Source organism: Elephas maximus, chromosome 2 (assembly GCF_024166365.1).
Source record: "Elephas maximus indicus isolate mEleMax1 chromosome 2, mEleMax1 primary haplotype, whole genome shotgun sequence".
In the NCBI taxonomy this organism is placed as follows: Eukaryota; Metazoa; Chordata; class Mammalia; order Proboscidea; family Elephantidae; genus Elephas; species Elephas maximus.
Genome location: NC_064820.1, coordinates 41312174 through 41330600, shown reverse-complemented (window position 1 = coordinate 41330600; position 18427 = coordinate 41312174). Strand labels below are relative to the sequence as shown.

The 18427-nt window shown below is 43.9% G+C and overlaps 2 protein-coding genes across 6 annotated transcripts in view; one reads left to right on the top strand and one right to left on the bottom strand.

The window, feature by feature from the left end:
- The window catches only part of SKP2 (S-phase kinase associated protein 2), a 41803-nt gene extending 24187 nt beyond the window's left edge, over positions 1-17616 (bottom strand). For 2 of the 3 annotated variants that reach the window (XM_049862399.1, XM_049862407.1), the window contains exons 1-3: positions 17319-17616; positions 16359-16630; positions 557-668 (exon numbers count right to left, since the gene is read on the bottom strand). In XM_049862399.1, coding sequence (XP_049718356.1) covers positions 557-668; positions 16359-16630; positions 17319-17326 — 392 coding nt within the window. In that variant the 5' untranslated portion in view covers positions 17327-17616. Of the gene's footprint in view, positions 1-556; positions 669-16358; positions 16631-17318 lie in introns of those variants that run through there. The other variant, XM_049862416.1, reaches the window with a different exon arrangement.
- A 45-nt stretch (positions 17617-17661) lies between these two features.
- The window catches only part of LMBRD2 (LMBR1 domain containing 2), a 77402-nt gene continuing 76636 nt past the window's right edge, over positions 17662-18427 (top strand). For 2 of the 3 annotated variants that reach the window (XM_049862385.1, XM_049862366.1), the window contains exon 1: positions 17662-17871. The gene's annotated coding sequence lies outside the window, so the exon portion shown is untranslated. The remainder of the gene's footprint in view (positions 17872-18427) is intronic. The other variant, XM_049862376.1, reaches the window with a different exon arrangement.

Here is an 18427-nt window from a genome sequence, read left to right as displayed (position 1 = left end):
CAGCTCTTGGCTGTCATGTACTGAACACGTCCACGAGCCGGGCACTGTACTGGCATATTTACATTTCATCCTCAGAAATGCCCTGAACTGATGGTACCATCATCCTCATATATGGGGAGACAGACTCCTCACATCTGGTAAGCTGGACAGGAGCAGAGTGGGGAAAGAACCCAGGGTTCTGTTGTTAGACCTGAGTGTGAACTCAGCCTCTGCCACTTATGCTCTCTGTGACCCGGGTTAGTTAACTCTTCCGAGCCTTAACCACCTCTATGATCCCCTTTGCTCTGAGCGCACTGCCCAGCCTACAGGCAATACCCAGTTAACATGTGCTGAACTGAATTCAGGGAAAGGAGGCTTTGAGAAATGCAGCAAGGTTTCTGCCTCCAGGAGTCCTCTCTCTTCCACTGTGAAACAAAGGCACTAATTATCAATAAAAACATGAAGGTCTGGTTTGTGCTACTATATTTTTCTTGAGTTTTAGACTTACCAGACAAAAAATGACAAATAAATAGCCCTTCTCTCCTCCACATATGCCAAGAGGGTGAAATTTACTTACGCTAGGCGATACCACCTCTTACAAACACTGGAGACTTTTAGGAGTTCGGGGAGACATAAACAGGAGAAGATCCCCAAGAGCAGCTCATCTGGGAGGGTGTCCCATGAAACGCCTTTGAGGGGAAAAAAAAATGTTTTCTCATCACCATCCTGTTACCTTATCAAGTCTACTGTGTGTTTTCATGCACTTAAAAGATATCCCATATTTACCTTAAAAGAAGGAGTTAACACAAATCTAATTACTCATCCTGACAATTTTTTTTTTTTTTTGGGTAAACACGCGGTCTGTGCGCCCTGAAGTGAGCACCCGGCTTTCTCAGCGAATGAGGAGAACAAAGAATACTTTTCATATCATTCCTTTCTTTAGCTCCAGTGGCCAATTTTATGCTAGGACTCTATGAACTGAAAGAGCAGTGTTGGTTCAGCGGTAGAATTCTCGCCTTCCATGCAGGAGACCTGGGTTCAATTTCCAGCCAATACATCCATCACTCACCTGTCAGCATGTCGCTATGATGCTGAATAGGTTTCAGTGGAGATTCCAGGCTAAGACTGACTAGGAAGAAAAGCGTGGCAATCTACTTCCAATAATTAACCAATGAAAACCCTATAGATTACAATGGTCCAATCTGCAACCAATCATGGGGATGGTGCAAGACCAGATACGATTTTGTTCCATTGTACATGGGAACACAATCAGTTGGGGGCCGACTCTCTAGTGGCTAACAACAAGAACAACAAATATTAGCTGAGGTACCAAACAAGTCCCCAAAACTCCCAAGTATCACCCAAAATGTCTAAAATACCACGATGCTTTTGGTCCCAACAGGTTCAGTTTCAAATGAAACTTCCTCCCCCTTCTTTCAGACTTACAGGAAGTGCAGTGAAGTTGATTTATCTAAAACGGTAGTCCCAAAAGGATGGTCTCATTTCTTAGTTCAATAAATATTCATTGAGCATCTACTATGATGCCAGGTATCCTTTTAGGTGTTGGGAAAAGAACAGTAAACAAAGGCAAAATCTCTTACATTCATGGGACTTGTACTGTAGCGGGGGAAAACAGACAATTACACATAAAAAAATAAGTAGATTACACGATATAAAGGAAATTACACCCATGGAAGCAGCAGTCAAGTAATCAAACAACATTTCATTGAGCAAATCTGCTGGAAAAGACCTCTTTAAAGTATTAAAAAGGTTAAAAAGCAAACATGTCACTTTGAGGACTAAGGTATGCCTGACCCATAGTATTTTCAATGGCCTCATATGCATGCAAAAGCTGGACAATTAATAAGGAAGACCAAAAAAGAATTAATGCCTTTGAATTACAGTGTTGGAGAAGAATATCGAATATTCTGTCAGAAAAACCAACAAGTCTATCTTGGAAGAAGTACTGCCAGAATGCTCCTTAGAAGAGAGGATGGCGAGACCTCGTCTCACATACTTTGGACATGTTATCAGGAAGTACCAGTCCCTGGAGAAGGACATCATGCCTGGTAAAGTAGAGGGCCATCAAAAAAGAAGAAGATCCTCAAGGAGATGGAGTGACACAGTGGCTGCATCACTGGGCTCTAACATAAGATTGTGAGGATGGCACAGGATCGGGCAGTGTTTCATTCTGTTGTATACAGGGTTGCCATGAGTCAGAATTGGCTTAAGGACAACAGAATTAACATGAGCTATGCAGAAAAATTAAGTGGAGTTAAGGGAGGGGGGAGGACTGTGGGGAGGAGGTGGGGGTTAAAATTTTGAACACAGCAGTCAGGGAAGGTCTTTCTGAGATGGCACTGAGCAGAGCCTTGAACAAAGTGAGGGGGTGAGCCCTGTGAGTATCTGAGTGTTCTAGGTGCAAGGAACAGCATATTTGTTTTGAGGAAAAGCAACAAGGCCAGTGCAGAAGACCAGAATGAACAGGAGGGGTGACAGATGAGGTCAGAGAGGAGAGAGGGGCCTGATCATGCAGGGCTCTCCACATCATAACAAGGCCTTTGGCTTTGACCCAGAATGCAGTGCAGAGCTACTAGAGGGTTCTGAGGATAGGAGGGCATGACTACAAGGACCACTCTGGCTGCTGTGTTCAAACCACACTGGAAGGGGATAAGGTAGATGCAGGAAGACCAGTTTTCTTTGCCTTATTCAACAAGTATTAGGCTTTTACATATGAATGTACAAAATAAGTCCACAAGAGCAGGCTGATTTGACAATGGCCAAAAGAAAGCAAGTATGCATTAAAGAAATACAGAGTGGTTAGGTAAGTTCAATGACTGCCTTCCTAGCCATTATTTACCTCCAACTGATCTTCTACACTTCTAGTGACCCTAGTGGCGTAGCGGTTAAGCGCTATGGCTGCTAACTAAAAGGTCAGCAGTTCAAATCCATCAGGCCCTCCTTGGAAACTCTATGGGGCAGTTCTACTGTCCTATAAGGTCGCTATGAGTCAGAATTGACCTGATGGCAACAGGTTTGGCTTGGTTTTTTAAGTCAGTGTTCTGAACATGTACATTGTACCTGCAGGTTTGAGGACAAGAGAAATCAGGAGGTTGATAGATACAGAAGTTGCTGCCTCTAGAATAGTATTCCTGGGCAATCTTTATAAAACAATCACCTCTGTCCCTCAGTTTCAAAAAAACAAACCAACCAACCAACCCCACTGCTGTCAATTCCGACTCATACTGACCCTACAGGAACTGCCCCATCAGGTTTCCAAGGCTATAATCTATGGGAGCAGACTGCCACATCTTTCTCCCAAGGAGTGGCTGGTGGGTTTGAACCAGACTTTTTGGTTGGCAGCTGAGCACTTTAACCATTGCTCCACCAGGGCTACCTGCACCTCAGTAAGAACCCTATAATGGCACCCCCAAATATTTAGCAAGATGTCGACACTGCTTAGCACAACCTTCAAAGCTTTCATGCCGGGGTCCAACTAGTTTTTCTAGGTTCGTTATCTAGAAATATGCTCCAGCCATTTGGAACTAGTTGTAATTCTTGGGTTGCATCAGTCTGCACTGCATCTCAGTGTCTCTGTACATGCTGTGCCCTTCCCGATTTAGCTGAATGAATTTAAAACCAAATTGCTATATAAGCCCCAGCTCCTCTGTAAGGCCTCCCCTGACAGCACCAAGAACAGATCACTTCTTTCACCCTATTTCACTATTTACTTACTCATCCCCCTAGGCCTCTGCTAAACCATGAACTCTTGAGAACAAAACCCATTTTTTTTTTTCTTTTTTAAACAATCTTTGTATTCATAGGACCTAGCACAATGTCTGGTACATTCATCCATTCACATATTTATTGAACATGTCCTATATGCTGGGGTATGTGCTAGGTTCTAGGGATACAAAGATGAGCAAGGCATGGTTTTGACCTTCATTTTGCTCAGTTTGAGACACACAGACAAATAAGCAGGAAATTTCAATGAAGTACTATGATAGGCTACAACAGGGCTCAAGGTGTTACACAGCATATGAAACTGGGAGGGTGGTCAGAGAAGCCTTCCTGGAGGAAGCGGCCCTTACGGAAGAATGTCGCAGAGATATGCAGTTGCTCACTTAATGCCTACCCCTCACTCTCTGTAGGGGACAAAATAAAAGGACTGACCGAGACCCTGAGCCTCGACCACGATCTAGGGGTGCAGCTGGAAGTACCCAGAGAATTGTCAGTGTGCGAACCATCCTTTATCACTGTCACAAAGCTCCTGAGGTCAGTGCAGGCTGAGGACAAAGGTTCTCAAATCGGGCTCCTGCCCTGCTCCCCAAATTGAAAAAAGTTAATGAATAGATTTTTCTCAACTTTTTTTACCGTTGATTTTGATTTTTAAATCCCTGACCTGTTGTCTCTTGCGTATGTAGGTCAGATTCTAGTATTTGATTTGCTCCCCCCTAAAAAAAAAATTATATGCTTAGTTTTTACAAAGTTAATATGCTAAGATTCTTCTAGGACCATCCAGGCATCAGGTGCTTGGCTACCCCAACAAGTCTGAGAACTACCAGACTGAGAAAGCAGCACAGCTTTGGTTGGAATCCTGGCTACGCTGCCCCCAAGTCCATGAACTTGGGCAAGTTACTTAATTTTTCTGGGCCTCAATTTCTTCATCTGTAGGAATGGGAAAATAAAAAGATTTATCATGCAGCCTTGTTCAATTGGAAGATTAAATAACATGTGAGAAGATTAAATAACGCAGCAAGAGTCAAAATTTTCTTTCTATTCCTCTCCTTTCCCCATTAAATCTGTACATTTCTCCTTTGTGACAACCCTTCCCTTTCAGCTGCTGAGTTCTTACCTGCTTGGAAACATCCAAGATCTGAGTAGGGTCCAGACAAAGGCTGCGTGGCGTGATTTACCAGTAATACCCCATAACCAACTTCTATCTACGTTTAGGTTCCCCTAGAAGCAGATGCTAGGATAACGATCTGAATGCAAGTAGTTTGGGAAGTGATATCAGGAACCACTGGAGGGAAGTAGAGAAGAGAGACATGGAAAGGAAGGAAGCCAACATGGGGCACGTCTATAAGCAGGTTATTGCTATATTCAACTGGGGTTCAGATCTGCTGGGACTCCAGGAGACTGTAAAGAACCTGCCCCAGAGCTGTCGATGAGGGCAGGGGTACTGGGGTATTAATTCATCAAGTACTGTCAGTCACTGGTCGGGGGCTACTGGGAGAGAAGTGGGGATGTTAACTCCCCAGCATTCCTGCCTACCCAACACTGAGTACCCAGAGAAAGCCTTCAAGCACCGGGTCACATCTGCGTGCAGGAGTAAGTCTCAGATCTGTAACAGAATGGTGAGCTTCAAGGGAGTATGAATGGGGCAGTGATAGTGTACCCTAAAGATGGTGGAGGAAAGGAAATTAGGGAGGCTTGCTGTGAGGTGGCCGAAGAAGAACTGATGCATCTAAATTAGAGTGCTGGTGAAGAATACTGAATATACGATGTAGTAGAAGAATGAACAAATCTGTCTTGGAACAAATACAGCCAGAATGCTCCTTAGAAGAGAGGATGCCAAGACTTCATCTCATGTGCTTTGACATGTAATTAGGAAGGGACCAGCTCCTGGAGGACATTAGGCTAGATAGAAGGTCAGCAAAAAAGAGGAAGACCCTTGTCTTAGTTATCTAGTGCCGCTATAACAGAGATACCATAAGTGGATGGCTTTAACAAATAGAAATTTATTCTCTAAAATTTAGGAGGCCAGAAGTCCTAATTGAGGGTGCCAGTTCCAGGGCAGGGCTTTCTTTCTCTGTTGGCTCTGGGGGAAGGTCCTTGTCATCAATTTTCCCTTGGGTCTAGGAATTTCTCAGCACAGGGACCCTGGGTCCAAAGGATGCGTTTCGTTCCTGGCTCTTCTTTCTTGGTGATATGAGGTCCCCTTCCTTTCTGCTTGCTTCTCTCTTTACATCTCAAAAGAGATGGACTCAAGATACAACCTAATCCTGTAGATTGTGTCCTGCCTCATTAACATGACTGCCTCTAATCCTGCCTCATTACATCATAGAGGTCAGGATTTACAATACATAGGACAATTACATCAGATCATAAGATGGAGTATGACCACACAATACTGGGAATCATGGCCTAGCCAGGGTGACACACATTTTTGGGGGGACACAAATCAATTCATAAGAACCCTTAAAGAGATGGATTGATACAACTGCTGCAATAATGGGCTCAAACAATGATTATGAGTATAGTGCAGGACTGGGCAACGTTTTGTTCTGTTATACACAGGGTTGTTATGAGTTGGAACTGATTCAATGACACCTAATAACAACAACAAAGCTGTGAGGTACAAGAGAAGAAGAAACAAATTAAATAAATTTAGTTTTCCAATTTTACTGGCAAGGCATAATAAATCAAGAAATGTCTTAGTTATCTAGTGCTACTATAAGAGAAATACCACAGATGAGTGGCTTTAACAAACAAAAATGTATTTTTTCAGTTTAGGATGTCCAAATTCAGGCTGCCGGCTCTAGGACAAGGCTTTCTCTGCCAGCTCTGGAGGAAGGTCCTTGTCTCTTCTAAGCTTCTGCTCCTGGGCAATCTTCATGTGGCTTGGAATGTGTCTTCCCCCATCTCTGCTCTGCTCACTAGTTTAATCTCTTTTATATGTCAAAAGAGATGGACTCAAGATACACCCTACACTAATTCTGCCTCATGAACGTAACAAAGACAGCCTATTCCCAAATGGAATTATAACACAGGCATAAAGGTTAGGATCTACAAAACATATTTTGGGAGGACATAATTCATTCCACAATGTTCCACCCTTTGGCCCCCCCAAAATTCACTTCCTTGCCACATGCAAAACACATTCATCCCATCCCTTTATAGCAAAAATCTTAAATCAACTCCAAGTCCAAAATCTCATCTTCTGAAGCATCTAAATCAAATATGGGTTAGACATTAGGCATATTCCACCCTGGGGGAAAATTAGTCTTCATCTGTGAACCTATAAAATCTAGGATACAAGTTATCTGCTTCCCAAGTACAATGGCAGAACAGGTACAAGGTAGATAGTTCTATCACAAATGGGAGAAATTGGAGGAAAAGAAGGACACCAAGCAAGTCCAAAATCTAGCAGAACAAATTATATTAGCTCCCAAGGCTTGGAAATAATCCTCTGTTCTATGAGATCATCTGGGCAATGGCCTTGCCCTCTAGACTCTGGGTATAGGCTTTGCCCTTTGGATTCTGAGTGGAGGCCCCTTAGCCCTGGGCTTCAGCTCTGCCTTTCAGGCCCACTGGGATGGCAACTCTGCTCCCTAAGCTTTGGGTGGCCCCATTCTCCTTGTCAATCTGAGTGGCAACCCCACCCCCTCAGCCTCAGTTCTTCTGCCCCTTGGGCAAAGCAACCCACCCCCTCTACTTTGTGCAGAAGCCCCATCCCCCTGGCACACCTTAATGACAGCCTCACACTCCAGAACTGAGTTGGCAAGGATCTAACTCTTTGACACCTAGGAGGCTGTGGCTCCACCCTTTGAGATCCAGGACACTGTGGCCCCACCCTTTGAAACTGAGAAGGTCCTCCTTCCCGTTCTCCTTCCAACAGTTCTGCTGATCTCCAAGCTGCTCCAGGGATGGTCCTTTTCTTTTCTTGGAAGACAAAAGATGTAGCTCCTTTGGCCTGTTTCCCACCTGTAGAATTCCAAGAGGCAGACAGCATTCTTTCCTTTTGTTCTTTCTCTGTCCCTTTCAGTTTAAGCTGATGGTTTTCTGCTGTGGTAGTTTGTTAGATCCATCAGTCACAGACTTAATTTCTTTAACAAAAGATCATGCAGGCACATGCTTGGTAAAAATTCTAGGACGTGTGTCCTTAGTTTATACAACAGAAATTTCCAAATCTTTACATTTTGTTTTCATTTTGCACAGTTCATTTTTGAGTCCACCTCTTTTCTCTTGCATTTTACTATAAGTGGCAAAGAAAAACCATGCAGCACTTTTAAGATCTTGCTTAGAAATCTCCTAAACCAGATATCCAAGTTCATCACTTACAAGTCCTACCTTCCACCAAATATTTGAACCTAATTCAGACAAATTCTTTGCCACTGCATAAAAAGCATCACCCTTCCTCCATTGTTCAGTCACATGTTCATCATTTTCTTTTAATGCCTCACCAGAAGCACATTTAACATTCCCACTTCTAGCAACATTCTGTTGCTGGTGTCATATGTGTTCTCTAAGATGAGAGACTTTATAGCTCTCCTAACTTTTTTCTGAGACTTCACCAGAATTGTCTTTGACGTCCGTAATTCTACCAACAGTCTCTTCAAGGCAATCTAGGCTTTAGGCACCTTAAAACTCTTCCAGTCTCTGCCCATTACCAGTTCCAAAACCACTTAAACATTTTACGTATCTGTTAGAAAAGCACCCCACTCTTGGTACCAAATTGTCAGGTATCCAGTGATGCTCTAATAAAAATACCACAAATGGGTAACTTTAACAAACAGAAAATTTATTTTCTCACAGTTTAGGAGGCTAGAAGTCCCAATTCAGGGTGCCAGCTCTAGGGGAAGGCTTTCTCCCTTTACAGGCTCTGGAGGAAGGTCCTTGTCTCTTCCCAGCTTCTGCTCCTGGGCAATCTTCATGTAGCTTGGCATGTGTCTTCCTCCATCTCTGTTCTGCTTGTTTGTTTAATCTTTCTTATATCTCAAAAAAAAAATCTGACTCAAGATATACCCTACACTAATCCTGCCTCATTACGAAACAAAGACAACCCATTCTCAAATGGGATTATAACCACAAGCATAGAGGTCAGGATTTACAACACATATTTTGGGGGGATATAATTCAATCCATAACAGGAACAATTAGATGAGCAATATGAGATATGCTACTCAAGTCCTAGGAGGAAAATTTGGCACAGCAATGAAAGCAGAAGCAAGCAAACTTGGACAATGAAAACATACATGTAAGATAACAATCTTAAACCCTGGTAACTGTGAATGAGACCTTATTTGCAAATAGAGTCTTTGGAGATGGAGTTAGTTCATATGAGGTCATACTGAAGTAGGGTGAGTCCTAGTCCAATATGATTGGTGTCCTTATAAAAAGAGGAGAAGAGACACAGATAGACATAGAAGGAAAACTACAGAGGAAGAGATTGGAGTGATGCATCTATAAACCAAGGATTGCTGGCTGTCACCAGAAGCTAGGAGAGAGGCATGGAACAGATTGTTCCTCAGAGCCCTCAGAAGAAATCAACACAGTCAACAAACACTCTGAATTCAGACATCTTGTCTCCAGAACCATCAAAGAATAAATTCCTCTTCTTTTAAGCCACCCATTTTTATGGTCCTTTGTTATGATAAGGGCCCTGGTGGCACAGTGGTTAAGAGCTTGGCTGCTAACCAAAAGGTGAGCAGTTTGAATCCAACCAGCTGCTCCTTGGAAACCCTATGGGGCAGCTCTACTCTGTCCTATAAGGTCACTATGAATCAGAATCAACTCAAGGGCAATGGGTTTTGGTTTTTTTTTTCGTTATAACAACCCTAGCATTTTAGTTATGTAGTGCTGCTATAATAGAATTACCACAAATGGATGGCTTTAACAAAAAGAAATTTATTTCCTCACAGTAAAGTAGGCTAAAAGCCCAAATTCAGGGTATCGGCTCCAGGGGAAGCCTTTTTCTCTCTGTTGGTTCCGGAGCAAGGTCCTTATCTTCAATCTTCTCATGGTCGAGGAGCTTCTCAGGCACAGGGACCCCATGTCCAAAGGACGCACTCTGCTCCTGGTGCTGCTTTCTTGGTGCTCTGCTCCTGGTGCTGCTTTCTTGGCGGTATAAGGTCCCCAACTCTCTGCTTGCTTCCCTTTCCTTTTCTCTCTTGAGAAATGAAAAGTGGTACAGGCCACACCCCAGGGAAACTCTCTTTACACTTGATCAGGGAGGTGACCTGAGTAAGGGTGGTGTTACAATCCCACCCTAATCCTCTTAACATAAAATTAAAATCACAAAATGGAGGACAACCACATAATACTGGGAATCATGGCCTAAGCAAGCTTACACATATTTTGGGGGGGACACAATTCAATCCATGATACCTAGGAAACAAATACATTTCCCATACCCAGATCTGTTCATCCAGCATCGAGTGCAATGACTGGTACATAGGCATTTGATAAATATTTGCTAAATGCATTATACATTTTACTCTCCCCTCACACAAACTGTGAATGTGCTCATTTTGTATTTGTGTGACTGGTTAACCTTCGTTAACCAATACTACTGCATATCCAGTGCCTAGGACAGAGCCTGCCACTGAATATTTGAAAGTGCTGAATAGCTATTTTACAAAGGAATGACTGACACCCCAGAGAAGAATGCTGGCTTTATTTTACACACAGATAAGGCTCTTGGCCTCTCAGGACCTCAGTTTCCTCATCTGTAAAGTGAAGAGTTTGCCCTATAATTTCTTTTTTCAACAAACATTTCCTGGGTGCCGAATTAACACACCAGAACTAATACACCAGTGCCGGGAGTTGGGTGTAAGCCACAGCCCCTGCCCAAGGGCCTCTCTGGGGGACGAACTAATGCACAAACATATAAATCAACAATTATGGCTACCATTTACTGAAAGCCCAAAAAGTTTTCAGCATTTATCAAGGCACACTGCCTCTACTCTTTGCAGTAACTCTGTGTACTCAGTATTATCATCCCTATTTTACAGATGAGGAAGATGGTCTTGATGGTGTTAAAAAAGTTCGTCAGGATGACACAACTACCAAATTCTCATGCCCTAAGGTAACAGCTCGAAAGTAACACAGTGTCCAAAATTTAAACATACAATTACTATATGATCCAACAATTTCACTCCTAGGTATAAACTCAAAAGAATTGAAAGCAGAGACTCAGATAGGTGTGCAACAATGTTCATTACACCGTTATTCACTATAGTTAAAAGGTGAAAACAACCCAAGTATCCATCAACAAATGAACGGATAAACAAAATGTAGTATACTCATACAATGGAATAGCCAGTCTGCCATAAACAGAAATGAAGTCCTGATACATGCTACCACATGGACGAACCTTGATAACATTATGCTGAGTGAAAACTGTCAGACACAAAAGGACAAATATTGTATGGTCCCACTTATATTAATATCTACAAAAGGCAAATGCATATAGAGACAAAAGTAGATTGATAGTTACCAGAGGTGGGTATGAGGAGGAAATGGGGAGTTACTGCTTAATGGCTACAGAGTTTCTGTGTGGAGTGATGAAAAAGTTTTGGAAATAAAAAAATAAGTGGTGATGGTCACACAACATTGTGAATATAATTAATGCCACTGCATTGTACTCTTAAAAATGGTTTCAATGGCAAATTTTATATTATATATATATATATTTTACCACACAAAAAAAAAAAGTAACAAGAGGTAGATATTTGAAGGTTTGCCAGGGTGGCAGAAGGCACTGCAAGTCGGGTACACGCAAAGAAATGACACAGCACCATTGGTGTATGGAGGGGATGAGACTGAAGAGAAAAAGCCAGAATGCAAAGATAATGTCTTCTATCAGTACATGAGTACAGTAGCCTTTGAGGTGTACCTGGAAGAGGCAGGGAGGGCAGGGTCTGCAAGAGATGCCTTAATGGCAGGATGGGATTTCAAACACTGGTATGACTCCAAATCTTGTTCTTCCTACCCTATGATGCTCTAAGATTCTATGGTCTCCTCCATTCTAAGTACCTGATTGTTCTGCAAGCTTAGAAAAGGTGAGAATTAAACCTGACTTGCTATGAAAAAAGAAACCAGACAGGGATAGGGAGTGATGGGGAGTAGAGCGGATAAAATAAAGATGCTGATATCAACAGTTCAACACCAAATGGAAGGGACAATGGCCAAGAAAATGCATAGCCCCAGCTAGCAGCCAACTGACCAGGGATCTACTGAGCTGATCACAGGATGACCCTGATTCTAGGGCCCTGCGTGGGTAAGCCACACCCTGAAACTGGCTTCTGTCCCACCAGAGGGGCTAACATTTGTCTTCCTGCTCTAGGGACAGTATCCTAGTTTGTGATACAGATAATCTAGTTTTACTTGCCATATTTAATTCTCCAAACATCGGCCACCTGTTTCCTGGATTCTTGACTCTACCCTGTTTGGGTAGAGTAGATGGGAGAATCCAGAGGTAGGTCTTTCCTCCACTTGCCTCCTCTAAACCCAGCAAGGCTGCAAACTCACCCAACACATTAATGGAAATATTTATTAAGGCTAAGACCTCAGTTTACATGAACAGCTGTTAAACATACTTCAGAGTCATGAATGGGTGAACACCGGCCAGCTTAGCAAACCTGCTAGTTACTGCCCTCAGTCACCTTTTCCACTTATTCCTCAGGTGTAAATCCAGCTTTCTACTTCTGGAACCTTGTCGTCTCTCATTCTCCTCCAACTCCTCTGGAAAGAGTGACTTGTTGAAGAACTTTCTATGCATCTGATCTTTTCTGTATAGGTTAACTCCTTTTATTTGACAGATTTCTTCCTCAGAGCATCACCTACACTCAGATTCAAGTTGAAGAACCCAAAGTAAACTTAATCAAACCAAAATTTCTACATCTGTTCCTCTCTTTAAGGATAATCAAGTTACACTCGGGGAATAAGCAGGCACTGGAGTTCACATCTGTTCTTTTTGGGGGGCGGTTCTCATCTCATGCCTGCTTTTGCTGCTTTGTTTGAAGGAAGCAGTTAAAACCGTACTTCCTTTCTGGGGAATGACAAACAGATTTGCCATTCAGGATGACTTCCCTCCCTCTTCCCATAAGCCATAAAGAAAACACTGGGCTATGCTAGTTCTTGGTATTTTTGCTTTTTTGGGCTCAGTGGGCAAAACTGAAAAAAGCAAAACACAGTAAAAGAAAAACAGGGGCCCTCAATGAACCTCTTAACCCCACAACCCTGTATTTCTACAAGAGACCTGCTGAACCAGGGGTATGGGAGGAGCAACACAGGAACAATGAAGATTGGGATTGGAGAACAAGGTATATAACCTCTATGATGACAGGGTCTCTGGCTTGTTATGTTCACTGCCGTACTCCCAATCCTTAGAATGGTGCTCAATAAATATTTGTTGAATGAATGAATGAAAGCTCTAGGGGAGGGGGAAAAGAAAGATTCGTGGGGAAGGTCCCATAAACGCTCTGTACAGAGTTTAGTTTTGGAAACTGCTGGCTGAGACTTACTGGTCAGTCACGAAATCAATTCAGTGAGTTTGACAAACTTTTTTTTTTTCCCTTAAAGGAAGAGAACAAAATAGAAAATCTCAAAGTGTCTCTTAGTGGGGGGAAATAGTTTTATAAAACTTTTGTTTCAGATACACATCCAGGATTGTAATATAAAGTCTATTTCTTACCAGCAATTAAAAAAAAAAAGAATTGGAAAAAAGTTGACCTAGAGTATTAAAATGCAGATTCCCAGGCTCGAGCCAGGCTTTTTTGGATCAGAATTTCAGGAATTTTGCACTTTGAACCAGTTCCCTTGGGGATTCTGATAAGGTCTAAACTTAAGAGTTTAAAAAGCCTGAGAAACACTGTAAGGTTTGGAATTACAAGAAGTTTAACAGCCAGAGGAGAGATGATTAACAAGTTAGTTCAACAGCTTTATCACAACCATTATCTGTTTAAAGGGTGGGGCCAGGCATTAACGACCACCAATTACTGACCTCACTGCTGGGCCACTTCCTCCCCAATTCCTACTACGCATTCACCCCCAAGGGCCAATCAGACCTGTCCTGGCACAGGTTGGCCACACAGCTTTTATCTTCCAGTGTAAATAGATGAAGAGGATTTAGTCACCAGATGTGAACCTGGATTGGGGCCTGGAGGGACAGGAGGTTGAACCAGGACTTCGAACCGGTTTGTCCTGGTTCTCTGAATCCCCTGCTAAGAGTTTGCACTTTCACCCCAGATATACTGAATCTGAATCTACATTTTAACAAGATCTCCAGGAGATTCTTGTGTATAATAAATTTTGAGAACCACCACGTTACTAGTGGAAACCCTGGTGGTGTAGTGGTTAAGTGCTATGGCTACTGAAGGAAGGGTTGCGGTTCAAATCCACCAGGCATTCCTTGGAAACTGTATAGGGCAGTTCTACTCCGTCCTATAGAGTCGCTGTGAATTAGAATCCACTTGACAGCAACAGGTTTGGTTTTTGTTTTGTTTTGTTTTTGCTTTACTAGTGGTTCTCAGAACTGGCCCCTAACCAGCAGCATTAGCATTGCCCAGGAACTTGCTGGAAATGCAAGTTCTCAGCAGGCGTTCCAACCAGAACAGATTGGAAGCCCTAGGCTGAACACAGAACCAAGAAAAAACTACACAGCCCAGGGCCTCTGTCATCAGATATCTACATGAAGCAGGTGTGGCCTGTTCTACCCCAATCCTGGCAGAGCTATTAGCCACCTGTCCTGACAACTGCAAACAAATTCCTGGAATGATGATCCAACCACACTGGAGGCACTGCCCAGGTTCCAGAGGCCCACTGGGAATCCTCTACAGCAGCTGTCCCTCGTCCTACATCACTGAATCTACCCACATACACACCAATTAACCAATCCACATTGTGTGTAATTCCATACATGCACAAACATGTGTTATTAGTGTCTCTCTTGGTCTCTCTCAAGTAGTAACAAACATAAAGGTTCATTTTTTTTCTCTCTCACCTCAGACATGTTTTTAAAGTCAGGTTTAACAATTTAGCCTCATTTACTGGACCATTTCCAGATCTTTCTCTCCCTTCCAAGAGTAGTGATTTTGATGAACTTGGCCAGTACCAATGACTCTCGACATGGAGTATGACTGGTGTCTCTCCTTCCACATTCACACACAGACAGAGATAAAATAATCTCTGTTTTCTAAGTGAAGTGATGTGAGAAATAAATATGCCCAGTAAGACGCGTTACCTATACTAAAAAGATATGATTTATTGAGGACACTTCAACAAACCACTCTTGCTGCGAGGAAGAAGGAGGATCATCCACCTGAATGGGCATTACCATTGAAGCCCTTCTGCCTCTGGGAAGCTTCAAGTCACTTTGGCACAAATAAGCTCCTCCCTCTGGCCTCCTACAGTGCTCACTACCTACGCTACTTGTCTGCTGCTAGTGTATTATCCACCATGTATTACTGTAAACTTGTTATTTCTTATCGTCTTTTCTCCTCAACTTGACTTGCAAATTCCCAGAAGACAGCAATCACCTCTTAAACTTCTGACTTGTTTCCCACAGAGCCTTGCTTAAGAAATGTCATTTTTATTTATGCCTGTCTGTGTAGGAATGCGGAAGGACAGGCACCAATAACACTACGTCAAGAGCTATCAGTTCTTGGCAATTCAGCCAAAATCTGTTCATCTTAAAAGGAAGTGTCTTTCACATTTGGTTGGTCAAGCACCAAATGGCTAGTGCTCCATTTCAGACACTAAAAATACCAGTGACATTAAATTTGGAAAAATAAATAAATAATTTCAGTTAAGTCACTCTGGCTTCAGGGGATGGATCTGGGGAGGATAAGCTGGAGTTATGCATGTATTCCAATAGGCAAGAGATGATGAGAATTTGAGAAATACTTAGGAGACAAGAATGGAAGATGTAACGATTGATTGGATATTGGGGGATGGTAGGAATCTATGCTGACCCTTAGGTTTTTGGTTTGGGTGATTGAGCAGGCAGCAACTGAGACAGAAGCTACCAGGAGAAGCCCATCTGGAAGTAGGCCTGAGAGATAAGTCTCTTCCACTTAGTTTAATACACAAATACTTTAGCAACTTATTGACAAAATACCTAAAGTGATTAGTGCAAAAAGCTCACCCAGGGCTTTAAGAAAAAGGAATCCTGGAAGAAGACTACTGTTTATGCTGCCATTTATCTGTGAAACTAAGCTGGCTGGCTACTTCATGCCTTTCTTCAGGCAGATTCCCTTCTACAGAAAAGAGCAGAAAGGTATTGTCTCGGGTTAAGATTTTCAAGTCAATTATACACCAGATACCCAGAAAGATTCCTATAGACTTCAAAGACAATTACTTCCTCTATTCCTTCAAAAAATAACTTCAGAGCTGTTGTTAGGTGCTGTAGAGTTAGTTCTGACTCATAGTGACCCTATGTACAACAGAATGAAACACTGCTGGCTCCTGAGCCAGCCTCAAAATAGTTGCTGTGTTTGAACCCATTGTTGCAGCCACTGTTTCAATCCAATTTAAGAATTAGGCAACTTAACATAGGAAACCATCCTAAAGATCCCTGAACAAAGGCTGATGGACAAAACAGTGCAAACCATCCACCCCCTTATGTGACTGCCAGTTTTACCTGCATACCTTACCTGGAAAGTTCTCTCGATTTAGCTTGGGTCTGCGAACAATCACAAAGTCCTTGTCATTCCCCTTGCTTTTCAGCCGCTTTCGCGGGGGGCTCTGCGGGTGACTAAGGCTGGAGAGCAGTTCCTGGGGGATATTTTCACTGTCCACCTCCTCCTTCTCCAGGGCAGAGACTCCCATGCCTGAGAGCAGTTCTGAAGTCTTGCTAGAATCCCATCCCCACGTGAAACTGGTGGTAACGTTGCTACTTTGGTCCGGAATCTCCTGGAGGTGTTTCCTGCAGAAATGCACAACACTCCCTTTCTTTTCAAGAATAAAGCCAAAACCAAACCCATCCCCCGTCCAGCCTTTCGATTCATAGTCACCCTATAGGGCAGAGTAGAACTGCCCCACTGAGTTTCCAAGGCTGTAATCTTCAGGGAAGCAGACTTCCACATCTTTCTCTTTCGAAGCGGCTGGTGGGTTCGAAATGCAGACCTTTTGGTTAGCAGCCGAGCGCTTAACCATTTGAGCCACGAGGGCTCCAAGGTAGGCACAAAAGAAGCTGCAGTTTATGCGCTGTAGAAAACTTGAAACTTCCGCAGCAGTTAATAAAATTGCATTTGTAAGTGCCAGTGGCGAAATCCCAAGAAAAAAAAATAACCGAACAAATGGGAAAGGCTTTTGATTTACGATCACGCAGGCAGGCCTCAAGAATTTCTTACGGTGGAGGGAACAAGGAGGGAGGGAGGGCAGCCATCCAGTGATTTTGAAAACCCTGCAGGAAAGCCCTATAAGGGAAGCCAAATAAAACGTCTCGCTAATCACCTCACTAAAACATTTATCCACACTTTCCCAAAGAATGGGCTAAGCAACCATTCGCATAATCACAGCATTAGTAACAACAACAGCAAGTAGCAGTATTCACGGCCTAAAAGAATTAAGACGGTCCATGCACGCTCTGCCCCTTTTTGCAATCGGTTTACCTGTGCATGGCGTCCACCGATTCACAGGAGTTTTAAATACGTGCATTAATTGCGGAGCTGCTGCTTCGGGATTCCGGCTTTGGCGCGCGGCAGCTCCGAGCGCTCAGCGCTGGCCCCCAACAGTGAGACCCGCGAACTCTAGTAACGTTCCATCCCCGCCGCGCGCACAGGGCTCTTCTGCCCGCTCTCCTCTGCGGCAGAGGTCTGAGGCCCAGCTGCCTGCTGGGAATTGTAGTTCCTATGCTGTCCAGGAGTCAGGCTGGCTCGCCCTCTACTTCCTGAATCCTTCCCTTGAAGCTTCGCAGGCCTTTGAGATACCCACAACCCCCCGCGGCCCACAGGGGCGGGCAGGGAAGCGGAAGTGGGCGGTGCTCCGGCTGACTGGGAATGTCAGCTGCTTGAGTGAGAAAGGGTTTTCCTTTCCCGGGAACCTGCAGGCCTTCTGCTGACTGCTTCCGCCGTCATTTCAGAGCGGGGGTCCCAGAACCTGGACGGCTGTGGTCGACGCGGAGTTTCTTGGTCCCGTCCAGATTCTGTCTGGTGAGATCAGACGGTGAGCTTGAGGGAGGGGATGAGACACTTTGGGGTCTGGGGTCTGAGGTCCGGGGCGGAGCAGAGGAGGACACGGAGGGAACCCCGGAGATCCCGAACGGCTGCCGCCGCGGGGCCTGCGTCCCCGGCCACTGCATGGAGCCAGTAGCCCGGCCCGTCACCCAGGTGGGCGTCACACCTGCTCTGCCCTCTGCCAGGAAGCTCTTCCTGCACCGGGGAGAGGCGGCCCTTGGGCCCTTCAGGAAATGATTTCAGAATTAGACTGGGTCTGTGGGCAGGATCCTTTCCTTACCTGTGAAATAGGCACTACGACAACAACGCTCTTGTTACAGGCGTTGAATGAGGATCGAATCAGATAACGGTTGTGGAAGCGTTTTCTAAACTACAGCGCAGTTGGAATGAGAGAGGATGGTTGAATTTTAGGGGAACAAGAGACCACCTTGGTTCCTGTGTGCGGTGGGAAGGGTGCGCATCCCCTTGCAGCCTTGACAAATCTCCTAAATGCTAGTATGGGAATAAATATGGTTACTGTACTCGACGGCACTGGGTGGGTTGTG